The sequence below is a fragment of the Myotis lucifugus genome, unplaced genomic scaffold (assembly GCF_000147115.1).
Source record: "Myotis lucifugus unplaced genomic scaffold, Myoluc2.0 scaffold_71, whole genome shotgun sequence".
NCBI lineage: Eukaryota > Metazoa > Chordata > Mammalia > Chiroptera > Vespertilionidae > Myotis > Myotis lucifugus.
Window position 1 is genome coordinate 3617781 of NW_005871119.1, and position 20759 is coordinate 3638539.

The window sequence follows — 20759 nt, forward strand, 5'->3', positions numbered from 1 at the left end:
AAACCCTTCCGTCTATGGCCGACACTCTAACCACTGGGAAAACTGGCCAAGGCTCCCCCTTTTTATGATAATTAAATTTTCTATTTGAAAGTTATACCTTTAAAAGGTAATGAAATAATGTAATAAATAATTATTTTGTATTAAAGCATTTTACTATACTTATTTATTACAGAAATTAAAATTGTTTTATGAAATTTTAGAAATAGTAAAAAGTCCTGTATCATCAGAAAGCCTTTTAAAGGTGAAAGGTTGAATTTTTAAATGCCTATGTTTGGTATATAGTAATTATGTTTTAATAAATAACTTTTTAATGCATTTAATGAATATAAAATATTGATTCATTAATATTTTAATATTGCACTGATATTCATCATTCAGATATTCTATTTTTTTTCTGCAGCAAGCTATGATAACACTTAAAAATCTTATACTTTATTTTAGCATTACCCAAATATGTAAACAATTTTTACGACTGAGAATTGAGATAAAGATTTAATTCCTTATATGCTTACATAATTCCCTAATTTATTTCATTTTCAAATCTTATAAGTAAATTCTCAACTTGCTAGTGGAATTTTCTATAAAAGTGATGGAGTAATTTTCATTATTTTTACTGCTAGCTTTATTTTTAATTGAGGAGCTGAATAATAAAAGCAGTTGGAGAATGGATGCTGAGTTTTGTTATAAGAAGTACATGTCAAGTGACATAGGGTATGAAATGGAATGGACAATGTATATTCCTTGTACTCTCCCCCTTGTCTCCTTTTAAAAAATGAAATAATCTTAAAGTGAACTTTTAAAAGCACTTATTGGAAAAGCATAATATATAAGGTAGAAATGTTGAACCCTTATTTTTTCTTTTAATGAACCTAAGAAAGAAGCTAAAGAGGATATTATCGAGAAGGTTATAAACATAAGACAAATTTATTCTATTGTTAAAAACCTGAATTCTCAACCTTAAACTTTACTTATCTACATTCATTTTTAAAGTATGGAAATTTATTCATCTTTTAGCTGAACAGTCCTTATATAACTTGAGTGTTTAGGGCAAAAGTAGAGTATATTTGGACATTCTTTTGAAGGCAGATAGTGTATATTACGAATATTCTTAACTCTGGGTATAGTTAATAAGCCCACATATTTGTGTTTAGTAGTGGCAGGAGGTTAATATCAATATAGCTTTGTTTTGATGAAAGTTGTTCTGAACTCTAGTTTAAAAGCTCTAAACTCCCAATTAATTACTGAGAGGCAGATAAATTAGTCCCAGAAATAACTTGAAAATGTATACAAAAATTCACTGAACTGAAGCTGAGGACTTTTGTAATATTTTAATTCCCTGAAAGAGGTAGGCAAGTTAAGAAGTTTATATAAGCATAAATGTCTTTAAACTTAAAAGTTGATTTTTTAGCACTTGTTCTCTTAAATTATCACAGCACAGCTAAGTTTTAACTACAAATTTAACTAAATGAATATTAAATTCATTTTGAAAGATATGAAAAGAGACTTTTAAATTTCTTAGTACTAGGCCATTTGATTATTAGGTAGTAAATAAAAGATGTTTGGAGTGGTGTTTGTAGATTCCACATTAGTAGTTTTCCTCATGTGTCTGGCCCTTTTGCTTTTATCTTGCTCTCTTTATATCTATTGTTCTATCTGTGTCTATGAATCTGTCTCTCATGTCTGTTTCTGTCATGTTATTCAAAGCTCTTTTCTGGTTGCCTCTTGTTCTGATTTTAACTGAAGAGTACAATATGTCTTTTGTTAGAAAGCAATTTTACTGAATTTGATTGTTGCTTTGTTTTTGTTGTTTTATGAGTAATTTCCAAATAACAATTTAATTAATTTTTTCTTATTTTTATAATTGTTAACCTTTCTTTTTAAAAAAATGTTCCAGTGTCCACTAATCCAGAACAATAAATTTCTCCTTGCAACGTTCTAAACAAGCAGAGGCTGCCAAGGCTGCCAATCCACCACTCAGAATTTTTGCACATGCTTATTGATATTAACCTGTTCTCAGTGTGATTTCTATTTTAGTTTTGGACAGTTGTAGCTGTATGTATCTAGGAAAGGGAGAACAAAAAGCTTTAAAAAGGTATATTATATCGTGTTCTCTTGTGAATCCAGATTTCAAGATCTCTATCTCTTTTTCCTTCTTTCTTTCTTCCTTCCTATCTATCTCATTACCTATCATCACCTAACAAGATGTCATATCAGCATTCTGTGTGTTAAAGGATTCTTTGATGCTTCCAGTCTTTGTTTCAACCTTTCTGGGTAAGGAATTACTTTCAGTCTTCTGATTATAAACTTTATTGCTGCTGTCTTTCAGATTTCTGGAGTTCTTTAGATTCTGTCTCTTTCTTATCTATATCTTGGTATCAAAGACATACCTTAAAATTTGTTGTCATGACTGTGTCTCTCTCTAGTTTGTCACACTATATTTGGGGAATTACGTTTATGTTGTAATTCTTTAGTATGGTCTATGAGTTGATATCCAGAGGTATTCAAGATTTGAAAGTTATAAGGGAAAGTATTTAAGTTCTGTATAATGTAAACACACAGGTGAAGACATTTTGATTAGCAAATAGAATAAGGGATGGTACTTGATTTTAACCAGTGTGCAGTTGAATTGAGATAAAATATACCTGAAAAAAAGTATTAATAATAAGTAGTTTCAAATGCTAGCATGCGTATGAGAAGATAATTGCTATATCTAAAGATGTAGGGAGATCACTTCAGGTGGTTGGTCAGAGGTTTTGTTGGGCAGGAGGAATTGAAAGTATGCCTTGAACAATAAGAATTGAATCAGTAAAAATAATTTTACAAAAGGAATATTCATAGAGCAGTTCACAAAAATATGTCTGGAATAGATTTTGAAAAATGGTTGATAAAATGAAAAACGTGAAGTTGAGGTGTGTTGTGATGACCTCATATTATCACGTGAGCATAAAGAATAGTTAACATTTTGGGGATTTTGGGTAAATTATATTTATATTCCAGAAACTTAATAGAAAAATAGTTTGAATGCTAATAGTAGTATTTCAGATATGAAATTGGATAGGTGGAGGAAGAATTACTTTTATTAGTGATATTATTATGAAAAATTACAGGGGTAGGTAGGAAATTTGTGGAAGAAAAAAATTATATATATGACTTGGTCATTTTATAGAAGCGTTAGAGCTAGAGAGTGATAGATTTAATAAATTAGTTGAGAGTATTAAGCTAGGTGATTTTATAATATTGATATTGGAAATATGAAAGATGTGAAGGAAAACTGATTCTTTGTAGTTTATTTTTATACATTTACTGTTACATAGTTTTGGACTATCTATGTGGAAATGGGCAGCCAGACTTGGAGATAGAATAAAAGAGAAATAGAATAGTGTTTACCTCCTCATGGAGATAGAAAAGGCAATGTAGAGAGCTTAAAGCTAAACTTTTAGAAATAGTCATATTTAGCAGGGTAGTGAAGAGATCACAATCTCTAGACACTGTGTCAGAGGGACCAAAGGAGGAAAATAGTTTTCAAGGAGGACTTGATTCATAGTATTGCTGCCCTCAGAGAAATCAGAATATGGTAAACAAAATGCTGTTAAATTTGAAGATGAGTTATTTATTTTGGTAATATATTTTTTTCCTAAATGAAAATTAGAGTTGATTCTTTAAAATCACTTTTATATATCTACTTGCTTTATCAAGCCAGTTTCCTTTTTATGTAAATTTATCTTGGCACCAATTATTTTAAAAAGCTATCTTTTATTCATATCTAATAATGTTACCATAAAAAATTTTCAATATTAAAGGAAACATTCATTCAGCAGTGATCTTTTAAAGTAATTTGATGACACGTAGACTATTGGAATGTTGATTGCTTCCCTTAACATAGATTCTTTGTTTACACTGTAACTATTTTAATAATTAAAAGGTCACCAAAGTATGACGGTGACTATCTTCAGTATCTAGTGTACATTCTTAATTACCTTTTTTCCTCTCAGGTTGATAAACTTTTAAGGTTCTTCATATATAAGAAAGGACACTTTCCATGCCTATCTCATAAAATTATAAGGTTATTTTAAATAACTTATTTTAAATTATGTACTATTTTCTGGATGAGATGCTCCCTTTTAATCAATGATGTATTTAAAAATATGAATTAGACCAAAAAATTGGCATTGATTATAGACTTGGAATTATTCCATAACAGAATGATTCTGCTTAAGAGAGTTCATATTTTTTACCTTTCTGATTTGTGTTGTGTTCCTTTAGGAATACATACTTCTCATATTCTGCTGTATGTACCTCATGATTGATATAATTTAGACCCTATAATTTAGTCTTCATTGTAGTGCTTTTACCATACCTTATTTCTAAAATTGCCCAGTTCTTCCAAAAAGTCTTCCTGAATATCAGATTTAGGATTTTAGATCTGGATAGGACTCTAAAGATTATTTAAGTATCTCCATCATTTCACAGAGAGAGTAGGTGATTTGCTTATTAATAGAGGAAAGGTCTCTTGGATCTAAGGCCCCATTCCTCTGTTTCCATTAATTATTCATCATTCCACTTCACAAAAATCATATTAGAAGTTATGGATAGTATTCTGCCTTGAAAAGGGTACTGATATACTTCATTAAATATTACAATTCTATCATTATTTCTTGGAATTATTTTCAGCATTCTTTAGCTAATATGAGAATTTTCTTGTAAATGTGTTCATTACTTTAACTCGTCTGGTTCTTTCATCTTTTGCTTTAAAAATTAAAATAACATTTATCATAATTGCTGGATATATTTTTATTTTTTATTTTAACTCCTATTATTGAAATTTTTGCACTAATTACTAAATACTAGCTTTTGGATTTCTCAGCTTTTATTGTGACTTAATGTATATACGTATTATGTGGTGTTTATTAACATGTCTCAAATAATATTTCATAAGCATACTTGATTTTCTTAGAGGAATAATTCATCTAAAATTTACTTTGAACATTTCTCATTCATTCTGGGTTTTTTAAATTCACTAAAGCTGTAATAGTACTAGCATAAGTTATATACAATATTACATTTTATATTAACTTATTCTCTTGTTAAGCAGTACATTTAATTTTATGTGATAGGTTTAACTTTAATATGGTAGAGAGGATATTTTTTCTTTCGGTTTTTTAATATAAACCTCATTGCTTTCTCGTTACACATATGTATTCAATAGTGCATAAATTTTTTTCTTTGAGAATTCTTATAAATGCTTTTACCCCAGTTTAAGAAGTTAAAATTATTTTCAGCGGGAAATATTTAACTTTGTTTGTTTGTTTTCTTAATCATAGTATAGATAATAAAAACAGCTAGGGTATATTTAGTATATAGAAAAAGTAAAATATTTTCCTTATTTTGTATTAACTGAAAAGCCTTGTCTACATTTTGTAGTTATGGGTGTTGGTTAACTGAGGAACCATAACTAAATATAAATTTGGCATTTTAATTAATAAGGTCATGGCACCTTTTCTAATTGGTTCATGAGTAGTGCATATTCTTTCAATGCCTTCTTTAATGACTAAGATTAATCCAAATACATTTTAATGTATTTTACCTATTTTTTATTTTATTGATTATACTTTCATTTTCTCCATATAAAAATCACTTTGAAGTTATGTAGATGCCTTGCACACACAAAATTGATACCATCCTGCCATATTAACAATGGCATGTGATATATCAGAAATTTAGTGGTCTTCAATAAGATTGCTATTTTTTTTTCTTTGCTTTTTTTTGAGCTTTATATGTTCCATGTCTCCCAGGTATTTTTTAAAGATCTAGAAGTATAAATGTGGCAACATTGGTAGATAGCAAGGTTATAGGTGGATTAATTCTCAAACCACTACCCCTCCTCCCCACAAAAAGAAAAAACTATATAGAGCAAGATTGCCTAAACATCACATGAAGGCTATCCTTTGGCATTGCTGAGTCAGATTTCTTTCAAATCTCTTTCTCATTTTTATGTTCTTAGAATTGTAAATTTAGACTTACAATTATGAGTATATTTATGAAGTAGTTGCTTTTTTGTTTTCTCTTTTATGAAAATTAATGAACCAAGATAAATAAAACATCTAATAACACATGGCCAAGGCAATTTCTACTCTTTATCTTTACTTGTTTTATGTAAAATTCTTTTTAGAGGTGAACTTTGCTGATGAGGTTACTTATAACAGTTCGTTTAACTTTTTATTTGGAAAAAAAATTGGGGCTTGAATTCAGACATTTCTGCTTATAATCTTGCCATTTTGGCAAATAGTAAGTTATATAGCTAACAGTGCCTTTATGTTAACTTGGGGAAATATATTCTTTCTCATTTTTAAAAAGTTTTCAAGGATTTGGTATCAGTTTCCTTCCTCTGCTGTCTTACCCTCCAACTTTCTTCATAACCAAGATATGGTCCTGTTTCACATAGGATTCATTTTCTTGCTTTTATGGTAAATCTTTAAGTGTAGTAGACATTAGATACGTTCAAGTTCACTAATTTCCTTTCGTATGATTAAGTTTTGAGGAAAGTTATTCTTCTTTTCCATTATTATTACTATCCAAAATAGCATTAATAAACACCAGTGGGCTCATTCCTTCTTTTCAGCAAGCTAAAGGGAAAACTTTTATTTTGTTTTTGAGGCAATTCCATTTGTGGTATCTAAATGTATTAGGGAGAGACCTTCTTTTTAAAGTAAAGTTTTCTCTTTTGACCAAAATGTATCCTTAAGAAATCAACTATTCTTCTAAATTTTAATTTCACTTCTGTATTTGCTGAACTGAACATTATCCCTATGCCATATTTTTAACACTAAAGAAAGAAAGTTACCACTTCTCTCTTTTCCAAGCGTTTCTTGGGATATCGGAATAATACTAATAAAATTCAATTTGTTCTAGATCAGTGGATACCGGAACAGAGAGGAGGTGTTTCTTACCTGATAAAGTGTGTGTGTTCCGATTCTGCTAATCCAGAAATCCAATCTCATTTGTTTAAAATCATCCTTAGTTGTTATTTGTTAGGGAGTCAACTCCCTATTTTGATTTTTTTCTGAAATTCAGTCCCTAGATGTGCTTTAGATAGGGTAGAATTTTTACCTCTTTCAGAACACTGCTAAAGAAGTTTTCAACTGGAACATAGTCTGAAGAAGCACTGAGAGCAAAAAAATTCAGAGTGGTGATTGGCCACCTCTGTTTGATTGACAGGTTGCAGGGAGAAACCCATTCGTTCTGGATTAATGGAACTGGAAAGCAGAAAACAATTATCAGGTAAAAAAAACCTTTTCTTTAACCTTTGAAATTCACCATTTAAAATATGAGTCAGACCATCAAGGGAACTTATTACCAAAAGGAAAAATAATTAGTGTTTCATGAGCAGTCATCTTTGGCTACTACTTCCAAGAGTTACCAAGAAAAAGAAAGCTACAGTTACTACACATTGTCAGCCTTTGCCGAAAGGACTTGATTAAATGCAGATAAGTTGAAAGCGTGTAAAGAGCAATTACGTTTTAAGTCTGGGTTAAAGACATGAAGCAGAATTCTATGGGTGGGGGAGATTGGTGGTGTTTTATTTCCTGAATTGTGTTTGGTCTGTGGATACATAGAACAATTTGGTTTTCAGAGCTTTAATCTGGCACTTTTCACGAATATTCACAAATTTTGTTACTATACTGTGTTTGTTATACTTATTTACTTTACTAGGATGTATACTTATATATCATCATAAAATTCTAGTAACAATAGTCACCAGTTCTTTATTTTTTTAATGGCAATTTTCTGATTACTGGTTAAATACATTTCAGATTGAAGGCCAAGGACATGGTGCAGTATTTGACTGCAAATGCTCTCCTGATGGACAGCATTTTGCATGCACGGACTCTCATGGACATCTTTTAATATTTGGCTTTGGCTCCAGTAGCAAATATGACAAGGTAGGGTATAATGACTATATATCTTCTTTCTTTTAATCCCTGGATGTTTAGTGGTTGTATTTGGGGCAGGGGGCGAGAATCATTTATGCTTTCAACATATTTGAAGAATATTTTAGCAAAAAGAAGAGCCATATTTTAAATAGTCTGGAGATTTATGTTTTGGAGAGAAGGGTAAGGACAACAGTTTTTAAATCTTTCTTTTCTATAATAGACAGATAAAAATTATATGTTACTTAAATAAGTAAAAATAGAGTCTTTATATTTCAGAAGGAAAACTTTATACTTAATTAGCCTTCAAGAACAACCTAGATTGTAGTCTTAAAATTGGAGCATATAAACTGGGGATGGGCGATATTATCCATAAAAGGACTTTTGAAATTATGTAAAACATTTTATTTGTATGGATAATATGCTTTTATCTGGGGTACAAATTTGTGGCTTTCAAATGTGTGCCATACTGATGGTAGCTAATGTTTTTAAATAATTAAGACTTTAAGATGAGTGACTAAAATTGCTTCTGCAGTAGGGTGGTATAAAAGATTATCATAAAAATTGCATAGCTCATGGTTTAGTTTTAGACGTTCCAAATTAACCAATAAAAATGTTGATGTTACAGATGTCTCAAGCATGAGTTCATATTAATAATTTATATTTCAGAAATTTTAGAAAATGCTTAACTCTTGAAAATTGGATGTTAAATTTTTATATTAACATTATATAAACCCTATTCACTGTACAGTTAAGGGTTTTCTTAAATTGTATAAGTGATGTCATTAAAGAGTTTAATTCTAAGAATAAATTCATTGAATGTTTACCCTTTGTAAAAAATGCTGAAAAATAATTTAAAAAGTAAGATAAGGTGTGGTGCTCTATGAAAGTATTAGTACCGCTGAATGATTTATGCCTAGATTTGACTTCATCATGTAATTTGAAATTATATTAGCTATCTTTTCAATCTCTTTCTTGTTTCAGAGAAAATTCAAAGTAGCTACTTTTCTGATTATAAAATTCAATGTAGAAAATATAAAGATTTATTTACAATTCAAAAAAAGAATATTCTTTTATATTGCTCTTAATATGATTTATGGTGGACTGTTTGCTTTCTATTAGAAATTTATAATGATAAATTTTATTCTTCCAATCTTTTATCATCCTTTCTTTTTAAAGATAGCAGATCAGATGTTCTTTCATAGTGATTATCGGCCCCTTATTCGAGATGCCAACAATTTTGTGTTAGATGAACAGACTCAGCAAGCACCACATCTTATGCCTCCTCCTTTTTTGGTTGATGTTGATGGTAACCCTCATCCATCAAGATATCAGAGATTAGTTCCTGGTCGTGAAAATTGCAGGGAGGAGCAGCTCATCCCTCAGATGGGAGTAACTTCCTCAGGTAAATGTTCATTTTCATAGACAACCAAATTTTTCTTTTCCTACTGAAATTTTATAAAATTGTTAATTGGGTAACACTCTGTTTTGAACATATGAGAAGTAAAATGATTTTCTGTACTTCCTTAAAGTTTTTTGAATAATGCTTAAGAATTGTAAGGTAATTAAGGAACATTGAAGGTTTAAAGCAATAATTTGATCTATATCCATTTATAATCTCCGGGGACTAATAGGTTAAGTTCCTATATTTGATATGAGATGAGTCAACTTATTTATTCATTCAGCAACATAAATTGAGAATATCCTCTGTCCCTGACACCTGCTAAGCTGTTGTATTCAGTAATCACAGTTGTAAAGAGATACATGGTTAAAAATTGTGATAAATCTTATGAAGGGGTGGTAATAGTGTGATTTGAGAGACTAAGATTAGATAATCTATTCCTATTGAAGATTGTTTAAATAAGTGATCAACTTTTATTTATTGAATTGATTTTTTTTTTGATTTTTTTTAGAGAGAGAGGAGGAGGAGAGAGAAATTCATTAATTGGTTGCCTCCCCTACGTGCCCTTATTGAGGATTAAACTGGAAACCCTGGGTATATGCCCTGACCAAGAATTAAACCCGCCACCTTTTGGTATGGGATGATGCTCCAACCAACTGAGCCATATACCAGCCAGGGCAAAAGTGATCAACTTTTAGAAGTTTATATGTAAGATAGGGATGAAAAGTGTTGAGAGCTATTATAGTGATGTAATGAAGGTGAATATTAAATGAGTTACGAAATTGGAGTTTAAAAGTCTTATAGACACCTTCTTCCACCCTTTTGACAAGAAGCAGCACTAATTTATGAAGTGAAAATAATGGACTCTATAAAGAAGGTTAAAGCCAGGTTTGATATTATGAATCATTCTGTTATATTTTAGAGTAGAAAAATGTTTGTGAGATATTTTAAGTTCTTGACTCTCGCATAACAGACAAGTAGATTTAAAGGCCAGATATGAGATATAATCTACACTAATAAAAGACAAACATGCAAATTGACTGTACCTTTGCTATGCCTTAAGCCACGCCCACCAGCCAATCAGAGCAAATTAACCCAACCAAGATGGCAGATGGCAGCCACGGAGCTGGAGTGAGCAGGAGGCTTGGTTGCCCCAGTGATGGAGGAAGCCAAGCTTTCCGCCTGCCGTGGCCAGCTGTGAGCTCCACTCAAGACAACAAAGTTTCAATTAGAGAAGATAAATAAACCCCAGATACCTGCTTTCAACCTGCTGTGGCCACAGAGCTGGAGCAAGCAGGAGGCTTGGGTTGCCCCTGGCGATTGAGGAAGCCAAGCTTCCCGCCCGCCCTGGCCAGCTCTGAGCTCCACTCAAGGCTAGAAAGTTTCAATTATAGAAGGTAAATAAATCCCAGAATAAACAGAAAAAAAGGAGAGGCTGGGAGCTTCCATCGCCAGGGGGCTTGGCCAGCCTGAAAACGGCCCTCAGCCTCTCACCCAGACTGGCCAGGCACCCCAGTGGGGACCCCCACCCTAGAGGGGGTGTGACCAGCCTGCAAACAGCCATCAGCCCCTCACCCAGGCTAGCCAGGCACCCCAGTGGGGACCCCCACCCTGAAGGAGGTGTGACCAGCCTGCAAACACCCATCAGCTCCTCACCCAGTCTGGCCAGGCACCCTAGCGGGACCCCCACCCTGATCCGGGACACCCTTCAGGGCAAACCAGCCGGCCCCCACCCTTGCACCAGGCCTCTATCCTATATAATAAAAGGGTAATATGCAAATTGACCCTAACAGCAGAACCACTGGGAATGACTGGTCACTATGACACACACTGACCACCAGAGGGCAGATGCTCAATGCAGAAGCTGTCCCCTGGTGGTCAGTGCGCTCTCACACGGGGGAGCTCTGCTCAGCCACAAGCCAGGCTGATGGCTGCCAGTACAGCAGTGGTGGTGGGAGCCTCTCCTGCCTCCTCAGCAGCGCTAAGGATGTCTGACTGCAGCTTAGGTCTGCTCCCTGCTGGTAAGTGGACATCCCCCGAGGGCTGCCGTACTGCCAGAGGGATGTCTGACTGCCAGCTTTGGCCCGACACCCCAGGGAGCGGGCCTAAGCCAGCAGGTGGACATCCTCCGAGGGGTCCCAGACTGCAAGAGGGCATAGGCCGGGCTGAGGGACCCCCCCGAGTGCACAAATTTTTGTGCACCGGGCCTGTAGTGTATAATAAGTAACTTAAGTAATGAATTCAGATTCTATAGGCAGCATAGAAAAAACTATTTCATTGCATTATAGAGCACCCACTTATTTTTCTTAAAGGATTGGTCATGAAATTTCATGAAGATGAACATATTACATAGGAAAGGCTGCTTTTGTAACTATACATGCCCACTCAGGATGAAGGCTGTGGAGAAACATGAATGAAATAGTCCCTGCTGCCACTTGTAGAGCGTAGTACAATCCAGCAGACCTGAGTATCTGGAGTATGTGAAATTAAAATGTCTCAATACAGGGACACAGCATGGCTGGGATTTTAGGCATAAGGAAATGTGGAAATGATTCACTTATTAAAATTTTAGTGCTACTAATTAGTGTGATTACTTTTTTCTTCATTTAACTTTATATAAAGGGCTTTCATTTAATCCTTATATCTATGGTATCTCAATCCTAAAAGTTTAGAAAATGAAAACAAGATTCTCTCTTGTCCAAGTTAAAGTATATGGAATTATAGGGACTCAAACTCAGCTTGACTTCCAGTCAGTTGTTTCTTCCATACTAAGCTGACCTTGCAGTAAAAAGTAGACTTGATTTTGAAAATGAAATAGACACTGGTTATCAGTAGAGGGCCACAAGAGAACCCATAGCAATAATTGTGGCTTCAAAGTGAGTCACAGAATTTTTAAGTGTTCTAGGTCATAGAATTCAGGTTAAACATTATTTCTTTCATTAAGAGTTAAAGAATACAAAAACAGAACAAAATAATTTTTTATTTTTTATATATTTTTAAATTTTATTTTTATATAATTTTAGAGAGGAAGAGGAAGAGAATGAGAGAGAGAGATACTAACATCATTGATGAGTGAGAATCACTGATTGGCTGCCTCCTGCACACCTTCCACTGGGGATACCCAGGCATGTGCCCTGCCTGGGAATTGAACCATGACCTCCTGGTTCATAGGTTGATGCTCAACCACTGAGCCATGTGAGACAGGCAGTAATACTTTTTTTTTTTTTTAACTCGGCATTATTTCTAACTAAATTTCTATTTGCAAATCTAGATCTATAATAATATTTATTTTTGAAAAATATCCATCGTGCTAGGTAAAAATAGATGGAGGCTATTATAATAATAAATTGACTCTAATGCACTTTGTTATATTTACACTGAACAGTACACTTTAAATGTGTTTCTTCAATTGTAAACTTGAGCTATGTAAAATTACTCATGGTTATTTATACATGAGATGTTTTGCTAGCAACGTACCAGGAAAGAAGCATCCATAGGCATTTTAACATTTACCTCTTTCTTCTTTTACCACTTTCTATCTTTGTGACCTTGGACAAATTATTTTATCCCATTGATTTTTAGTTTTCTCTTATTTTATAACATTATAAGCGTAATACATGTATCCCTTTCTTTATATCTTCATTACTATACTTTAAAATATATATATATGTAAATATATATATAAATAAATATGTGTATATATATATATATATGTGTATATATATATATAAATATGTATTTATATATATATAAAATTCATTTCAGAGAGGAAGGGAGAAAGAAGTGAAAACATCATTGATGAGAGAAAATAATTGATTGGTTGATTGGTTGCCTCCTGCATGCCCCGCTGTTGGGGATAGAGCCTGCAACCTGAGTATGTGCCTTGACTGGGAATCGAACTGTGACCTTCTGGTTCATAGGTCAGTGCTCAACCACTGAGTCACACCAGCCAGGCATTAATACTTCTTTACTGTAAGATACCTTTTGTGTCTTCTTTTCCTAACCCATGTTAAAAGTTTGATCTCATCAAATATTCTCTTCTATACCTTCACACCTCATATTAATTGCTCCCTTTTCAAGTCTCATGTCAGTGCTTTCCTATATCTCATGACACTTAAACATTTTTTATTCATTGAGCAGGATTGAACATATTTGTATATCTAGCTTTGTGCTAGATTTAGAATTAGAATATTAAAATAAATAAGTCAATCCAGGCTTTTGAGGAACCCATGCTTTTGGGCTTCCTTTCTGTATTGAGCTGAACACTTGAGATATAAATGTACATATTGTTTGATTAAATGAAAGAGAATACAGCTAATTTTTTCAGGGATAGTTTGGGAAGATTTCACAGATGAAATGTCATAGAGATACCATTTTAGTTGGTGCTTAAAGGATAAGATAGTGATAATCACGCGTATACTTGAAGTGAAAGTATTATGGTCAAAGAATGAAGATGTTTATCCCATAAGAGTAAGAGTCAAGTAGTTGCATATGGTACAGGTGAGAGTTGATGCTGGAAAAGTAGAGTGGGTTAAAACACATTAAGTTCCCTCCTACCTCAGAGTCTTTCCATCGACTCTTAGCCTTCTATCTGGAGTGTTCTTATTCTACCTCCCCACAAGGATTACTAATTCTTCTTTAAGTGTTAGGTCAAATGCTGCCTTCTCAAGGAGGGCTTCTTTGACTTTTGTGACTCACCATAGTATCATCTCCCTTCCCTATTTTCTCTTTCTAATCATCTTTATTTAAACATTTTTTACAATCTGTATCTATGTATGAGTTTATTGTTCAATTTCCCCATTGGATTGTCAGCTTCCTGAAGGTCAGGGACCTTGATGTTTCTTATTCACCACTGGATCCTCAGTTCTTTGGCATAGTCTCTAGCACATAATAGACACTCAAGAATTTGTTGAATAATTAAGCTGTAAAGATTTTTTTTTTTTAAGAAAGTAGGTAATCAGATTTGCCTTTAAAAAAACACACACAACTATGATCTCTAAGATGAAGTATATGACTTTATTTATTTTGGTTTTCTCACTTGCAAATTAGAGTTAATCATACATACCTAATTGAGTTATTGTGATGATTATATGAGTGCCTTAATCATGATAAACACTCAGATATCCTCATCATTTCAATTTTCAATAGATTAAGATTGATGGGGACATGTTTCCATTTACTCCCATCATTTACTGTTGATCATTTTAGGTCTTCTCAAGCAAAATTTACGTTTACTTCTAGAGTCAAAGTGAGGTAAGTGAGTGAAATGGTTTGAATAGTTGACTAAAGTATTCTTAGCATTTTGTGTCTTATTACATAGGACTGAACCAAGTTTTAAGTCAGCAAGTGAATCAGGAGATCAGCCCACTGGACAGCATGATTCAAAGACTACAACAGGAGCAAGACCTGAGGCGTTCTGGTGAAGCAGGTGTCAGTAATACCAGCCGTTTAAGTAGAGGTAAGATGTGATGCTCTTAAGTGAAATATTAAAAACCCAAAATAGTCTACATTTTTAACAGTAGAGATGAGATTAAACAAATTATTGTACATCTATAAAATGAAGTACTAGGTGCCAAAATGATAATGTTTTTGAAAAATATTTAATGACCTAAGAAAATGTTCCTAATGTAAGGTTTTAAACAGTAGATAGAATTTTTTGTATGTATATTCTTCCAAATACCCCATAATAATCATGTAGAACTTAGAAAAACTTTAAAAATAAAAATAAATGTATTCAGTAATTTATGAAATGTATTCAGAGCCACATTCTCAAACAACTAATCACTTTGTTGTATATGATTAAACTTTAAGAGAAAAGTTAAAGCAAATTTATGAACCATAAATGTCCTTGGGTTTGTCAGTTTCTGCTTTTTATATCATTATCCCCAAAATACATGGTGAGCATTTTTAAAAAGTAATTATTTTACATCTTCGGGCCTTAATAGTCAATTCTTACGACTGTTAGATATGTTTATTAACATATCTAATCAACTGAATAACTATGTTTTATTTTCATTAAACTTTTGCCTGTGGTTAAGTTCCTGATTTGGTAATTTATTATTTGCCACAATATGAAGTTTCATGTGGAAGTTAGTGTAGGGTGTTTTTTTTTTTCTATTATAAGTTAATGGAGAAGTGTCTCTAAATATAACATACTATATTTTTTTACTAAGGTTCTGTAAGCTCTACCTCAGAAGTTCATTCACCTCCAAATGTTGGGCTAAGGCGGAGTGGACAGATTGAAGGAGTACGGCAAATGCACAGCAATGCACCAAGAAGTGAAATAGCCACAGAGCGAGATCTTGTAGCTTGGAGTCGAAGGGTGGTAGTACCTGAGCTTTCAGCCGGTGTAGCCAGGTAAGTGGAGTTGTGGATTCTTATGTACCCCAGTTGTTTGTGTTTATTTTTAATTATAGTCTTAAAAGTACCTTTTAAGCACTGTAATTTATTTTAAATTTATCTGAAGAGCTAGTCTTTTAAACTAATCGTAAAAAATGTAATACATGTTTTTTTCTAGAATGAGTCATGTAAAGGGATATGAAGGAAAGATGTGTTAGGGTGAATGGGGGAAATAATAAATTTGGATTAACTAAATACGAAATTTATTGACTAGCATATTTAAATCTTAACCTGTATTATTTAATTGTAGCTTAAAACACTCCAGAAATTTGTTATAATTAAATTTTCAATGGATTTTATTCATTTTTCATATCATTCACAGGCATAATGAAAATTACTTATTGGTAATATATAAATATGTTTATATATTAAAATGATTCTTTTTTGTATTTGAATATATTATACATGTATAAATTTAAAAATATTGATTTGATATAATCTTTTTCTTGAGGCTCATGCTATAAGGGAACTTTAAAACCAGTTCTTTTTGATTCTTTAGTAATTCATGAATGTGGTCCATCTGAACCCAGCGCACTACATACTCTTAATACTACACTATAATAAAAAAATGTGAAGATCAAAATGTGAATTTGATTTTAGGATTTTCTATTTTTTTCTTTTTTTTTCTTACTGATTTCAGAGAGGAAGGGAGAGGTAGAGATAGAAACATCAATGACGAGAGAGAATCATTGATCGGCTGCCTCCTACACTCCCCTTGCTGGGGATCAAGCCCGCAACCCCAGCATGTGCCCTTGACTGGAATCGAACCCAGGACCCTTCAGTCCATAGATCGACGCTCTATCCACTGAGCCAAACCAGCTAGGGCAAGATTTTGTATTTCTTAAAAAATTCAAAAGATAATAGTTATTTACAGACAGTCTCTAATGAACTTTTTGACTTTACGATGGTGTGAAAATGATTTTCATTCAGTAGAAACCATACTTCAAATATTGAATTTTGATCTTTTCTTGGACTGGCGATATGTGGTATGATACTTGCTCATGATGCTGGTTGGGTAGTGGCAGTGAGTTGCAGCTCCCTGTCAGATAGGCGATCATGACAGTAAACATCCTATACTCTATGTTGCCAGTGTTTTTTTAGGGTATTATGTTCTGAGCATGTTTAAGGTAGACTGGGTTAAGCTGTGATGTTGGTTAGTTTAGGTGTATTAAATGCATATTTGATTTCCAATATTTTCAACTTATAATGAGTGAATCAGGACGTAACCTTATCTTAAGTTGAAGAGCATCTATGATTAAAATAAATACTTTTGAATGTGAATGTTCATATAGGAAATGCTTTTTTATTGGACAATACTTCAAATTTGTGTTAGGGTAGGATTAAATGTACACCTAAAGTATACATTTGAACAATAACTTTATCTGATGGAAAATATACCTAAATGTCTTTAATAAAAATTAACTTTCACTTTATTTTTAGTTGGATTCCTATCCACTTTTTAATTCTATTATTAGGGTTGGAGGGCTGGTAAGGTAATTGAAAATAAAAAAAAGAATAAAACAGGAAATCAGAATATTACTTTTTATAATTGATACAGCTGTGGCTTATCTTGTATGAACAATGTAGCTTTTACTTGGCATTAAAGTGCGCTTTCTAATATTGAACTCCAATAACAGGTAACATTGAGCTTCTCAGTATTTCTCCCCATGGAGAAGCAGCTGATTTACTTATTTTAAAATGCAGAGCAGAATATATACATTGCTAAGCTGGTTTTTTCTTCCAGGAATTAGTTCACTTCTCCCCTTCTTAAAAACCTAAATATGCATATACCAGTGATTATCCTTTTGGGGATGTATACCAAAGGAATTAAAACTTATGTTCACACAAAAACATGAACATTGATGATATATAGCAGCTTTATTTGTAATAGCCAAAACCTAGAAACAACCCAGGTATGTTCTTCAATTGGTGTGTGTTTAAACAAACTGTGGTATATCCACTGCATGGAATACTACTTTGCTATAAGAAAAAGACATAGAGAACATACTAGTGATGGCTAGACATTGGGGGGGAAAAAGGGCTGAGGAAGAGGAGATAAAGATAGATATGATAATTAGAAGGGCACAAGAAGTGATCTCTGTGGTGATGGATACATAAACCTACACATGTGGTACAAGTAATCACATTCTAGACCTATATATGCAAGTACAAGTAAAACTTGGGAGTTTTGAATATTAATGTACTCTAGTAAAAACAAAATTAACTTTATAGAGCTTTTCCAAATTTGAATGTTAACTCGCAGCTGTGAAATCTCCAGGAAAAATTATAGTTCTAAAACTTGAAAATTGTAAAGAATTAAAGTAAAAATCAAAATTTTGATTTTTGTCCTTGTGAGTTCAGGTTTCATGACATTGTAATTCACAATTAATGTTACTCAACATTTTCTGTTGTACAATTTCAGCTGAATTCTGGATAGAGTTGAAGTTTTTCAGTAGATGAAGGCTGACTTGCCTTTCACTGGAAAGAATGTACTTCTTTCAGGGATTTGGGTTATGTTAGTTCAGCCTGAAGGTTCTGTTGTGCCTTTTCAATTTATTTTTATTTTAGGATTTTAGCTATTTATTTGCCACAAAAGATTATCACAGCATAAGCCCTATACTGATGTAATATTTCCAACATAAATCCAATTTCTAACTCTATAGAGCAGTTACCTTAGGAATATAATCATGTTCCCAGAACCTAATACTTGATTTGCCAACAAACATAGCAGAACCAGTAGTATCAAGTTCAAGTAGTCAGTCTATCTTTACCATGTTTCAGTCACCTAATGCCAAATGTCCAGAGCACATAATCTATGAATATAAACTCAGAAATATTTATCATATGCCTCTATCTGAAAGGAAAACATTAAGAGTAGCATTTCTTCTCTGACACCCAATACCTCTTTAGGTGAGAAATTAGTTGTAAAAATTCAAGATTAACATGTGGCTTTTAATTTTCTTTCAGTAGGCAAGAAGAATGGAGAACTGCAAAGGGAGAAGAAGAAATAAAGACTTACAGATCAGAAGAGAAAAGAAAACACTTAACTGCTCCAAAAGAGAATAAAACACCCACTGTCTCCAAGGTAAATAGTAATTACTTTTGATGTGTAATATTTTCTTTATAAATTTAGTAACCTTTTTAAGACCCTTTTGTAATAAAAAATGTCAACTTTTAAAATAAGATGCTTAATGAAGTAAAATTATTATAGTTATTTCTTGATTTCCTCTTTGTATTATCTATACTAATAAAGAGCTAATATGCTAATAGTCGGGACACTGTAATGCATAACGACCAGACCATTAGCATATTAGGTGGGACCACCCCGATCTGGGGAGGGCAGGGGTGAGAGCCCATAGTGCCCCAATCACCAGTCATTCGCCACCCACTGCTCGCACTCAGAGCGTCCCGCGGCCCACCTACCAGGGGAAGGCGCACAGTGCAGAAGGCTAGAGGCTTCCACACTTTCCTCCGGTGCCATGATGGGGCAGAGCCGCCACATTGCTCTGGAGACGGGGCAGGTACGCGCTTTTGACTAAGAATCGAGCAAGCGATTCTTCAGTGTGCAGGCCAACGCTCTAACCACTGCACAACACCGACCAGGGCAGGTTTAAATTCTTATATTTATTGAGTTTTATATCTGTCACCATGTTGGACTTTTTTTTGGAATGTTGTCTTTTCATCTGACGCAGAACTTTTCCCACATTCTGTATTCAGAAGAAAGAGAGCTAGCCACCTGATATTCAAGTCTCATAGTGACATGGTAGTTTTGTGATCACCTTTTTGGTTTCTAGTTTGCCTTTATTAATATGCCTCACAGTCAGTGGTCCTCTTTCTCATATCTGTTTTATAGGTTTTGTTTTGTGTTGGTATGGGAGAATTCAATGTTAGGCTTGGTTTATTATGAATCCTTAAATCCGTATTAGTTAATCAAAAGCAAGGTTTTTATAACATCAGTTAGCAAGTGAATTTCAACATACACAAATCTGTGATTTTACTTGATATAATAAAATATTTGAACAGGTAGTCTAATCTAGTTTATGTAATATAAATATGTATGGATTTTTTATAATTAAGAAATATAACTTTTAAAGTAAAAAGTTAGCTCTTTAAGTATTCTGTAAATAAATTTAATTTACTTTTTCCCCAGAATCATGCCCATGAGCATTTCCTGGATCTTGGAGAATCCAAAAAGCAGCAGGCAAATCAACATAGTTATTGTACCAGATCTGCATTGGAAGAGATTCCTAGACCTTCGGAAGAGATAGAAAATGGCACTAGCTCTTCAGATGTAAGATCTCATTACATGCATAAATTTGTTTTCATTTTTACTTTTTTGAAAAAATATGACTTTCATTCTTCACATTTATTAATAAATTTATAGATGTAGCTCAAACATGATATTTCTGGGCCTTATAATAATAGTGATAGCTTCCATTTACTGAAGACCTGCTATGTATGAAGACCTGCATAGCACACACATGCATAATCTCAGATGCACAACACAAATTTGTATGAATTACTCCCATTTTACATTTATGAGGAATCTGAGGTTCTGAGATGCTTAGATTACACATTTACCTAATCCTATATAATAAAAGGTTAATATGCAAATTGACCGAACAGCAGAACGACTGGTTGCTATGACATGCACTGACCACCAGGGGGCAAATGCTCAACGCAGGAGCTGCCCCCTAGTGGTCAGTGCGCTACCAAAGGGAGAGCGCCACTCAGCCAGAAGTCAGGCTCATGGCTGGCAAGCGCAGCATCGATGGTGGGAGCCTCTTCCGCCTCCGCAGAAGCGCTAAGTATGTCCGACAGGCCCCAAGGACTCCCGGACCGCAAGAGGGTGCAGGCCGGGCTGAGGGACGCCCACTACCCCTATCCCCACCCCCAGAGTGCATGAATTTCATGCACTGGGCCTCTAGTTACTAAATAGTAGAGCAGGGATTAAACTCAGGTTCCCTTTACTCTAATGCCAAGGCTTTTAAATGGTACCATCTATCCTATCTAATAAAAGAGAAACATGG

The 20759-nt window shown here is 33.5% G+C and overlaps 1 protein-coding gene across 1 annotated transcript in view; it reads left to right on the plus strand.

Moving 5' to 3' along the window:
* The window catches only part of PHIP (pleckstrin homology domain interacting protein), an 89195-nt gene that overhangs the window by 17986 nt on the left and 50450 nt on the right, over positions 1-20759 (plus strand). Inside the window, exons 10-15 of the mRNA XM_023755195.1 lie at positions 7812-7940; positions 9108-9333; positions 14651-14788; positions 15504-15687; positions 18697-18814; positions 19880-20020. Coding sequence (XP_023610963.1) covers positions 7812-7940; positions 9108-9333; positions 14651-14788; positions 15504-15687; positions 18697-18814; positions 19880-20020 — 936 coding nt within the window. The remainder of the gene's footprint in view (positions 1-7811; positions 7941-9107; positions 9334-14650; positions 14789-15503; positions 15688-18696; positions 18815-19879; positions 20021-20759) is intronic.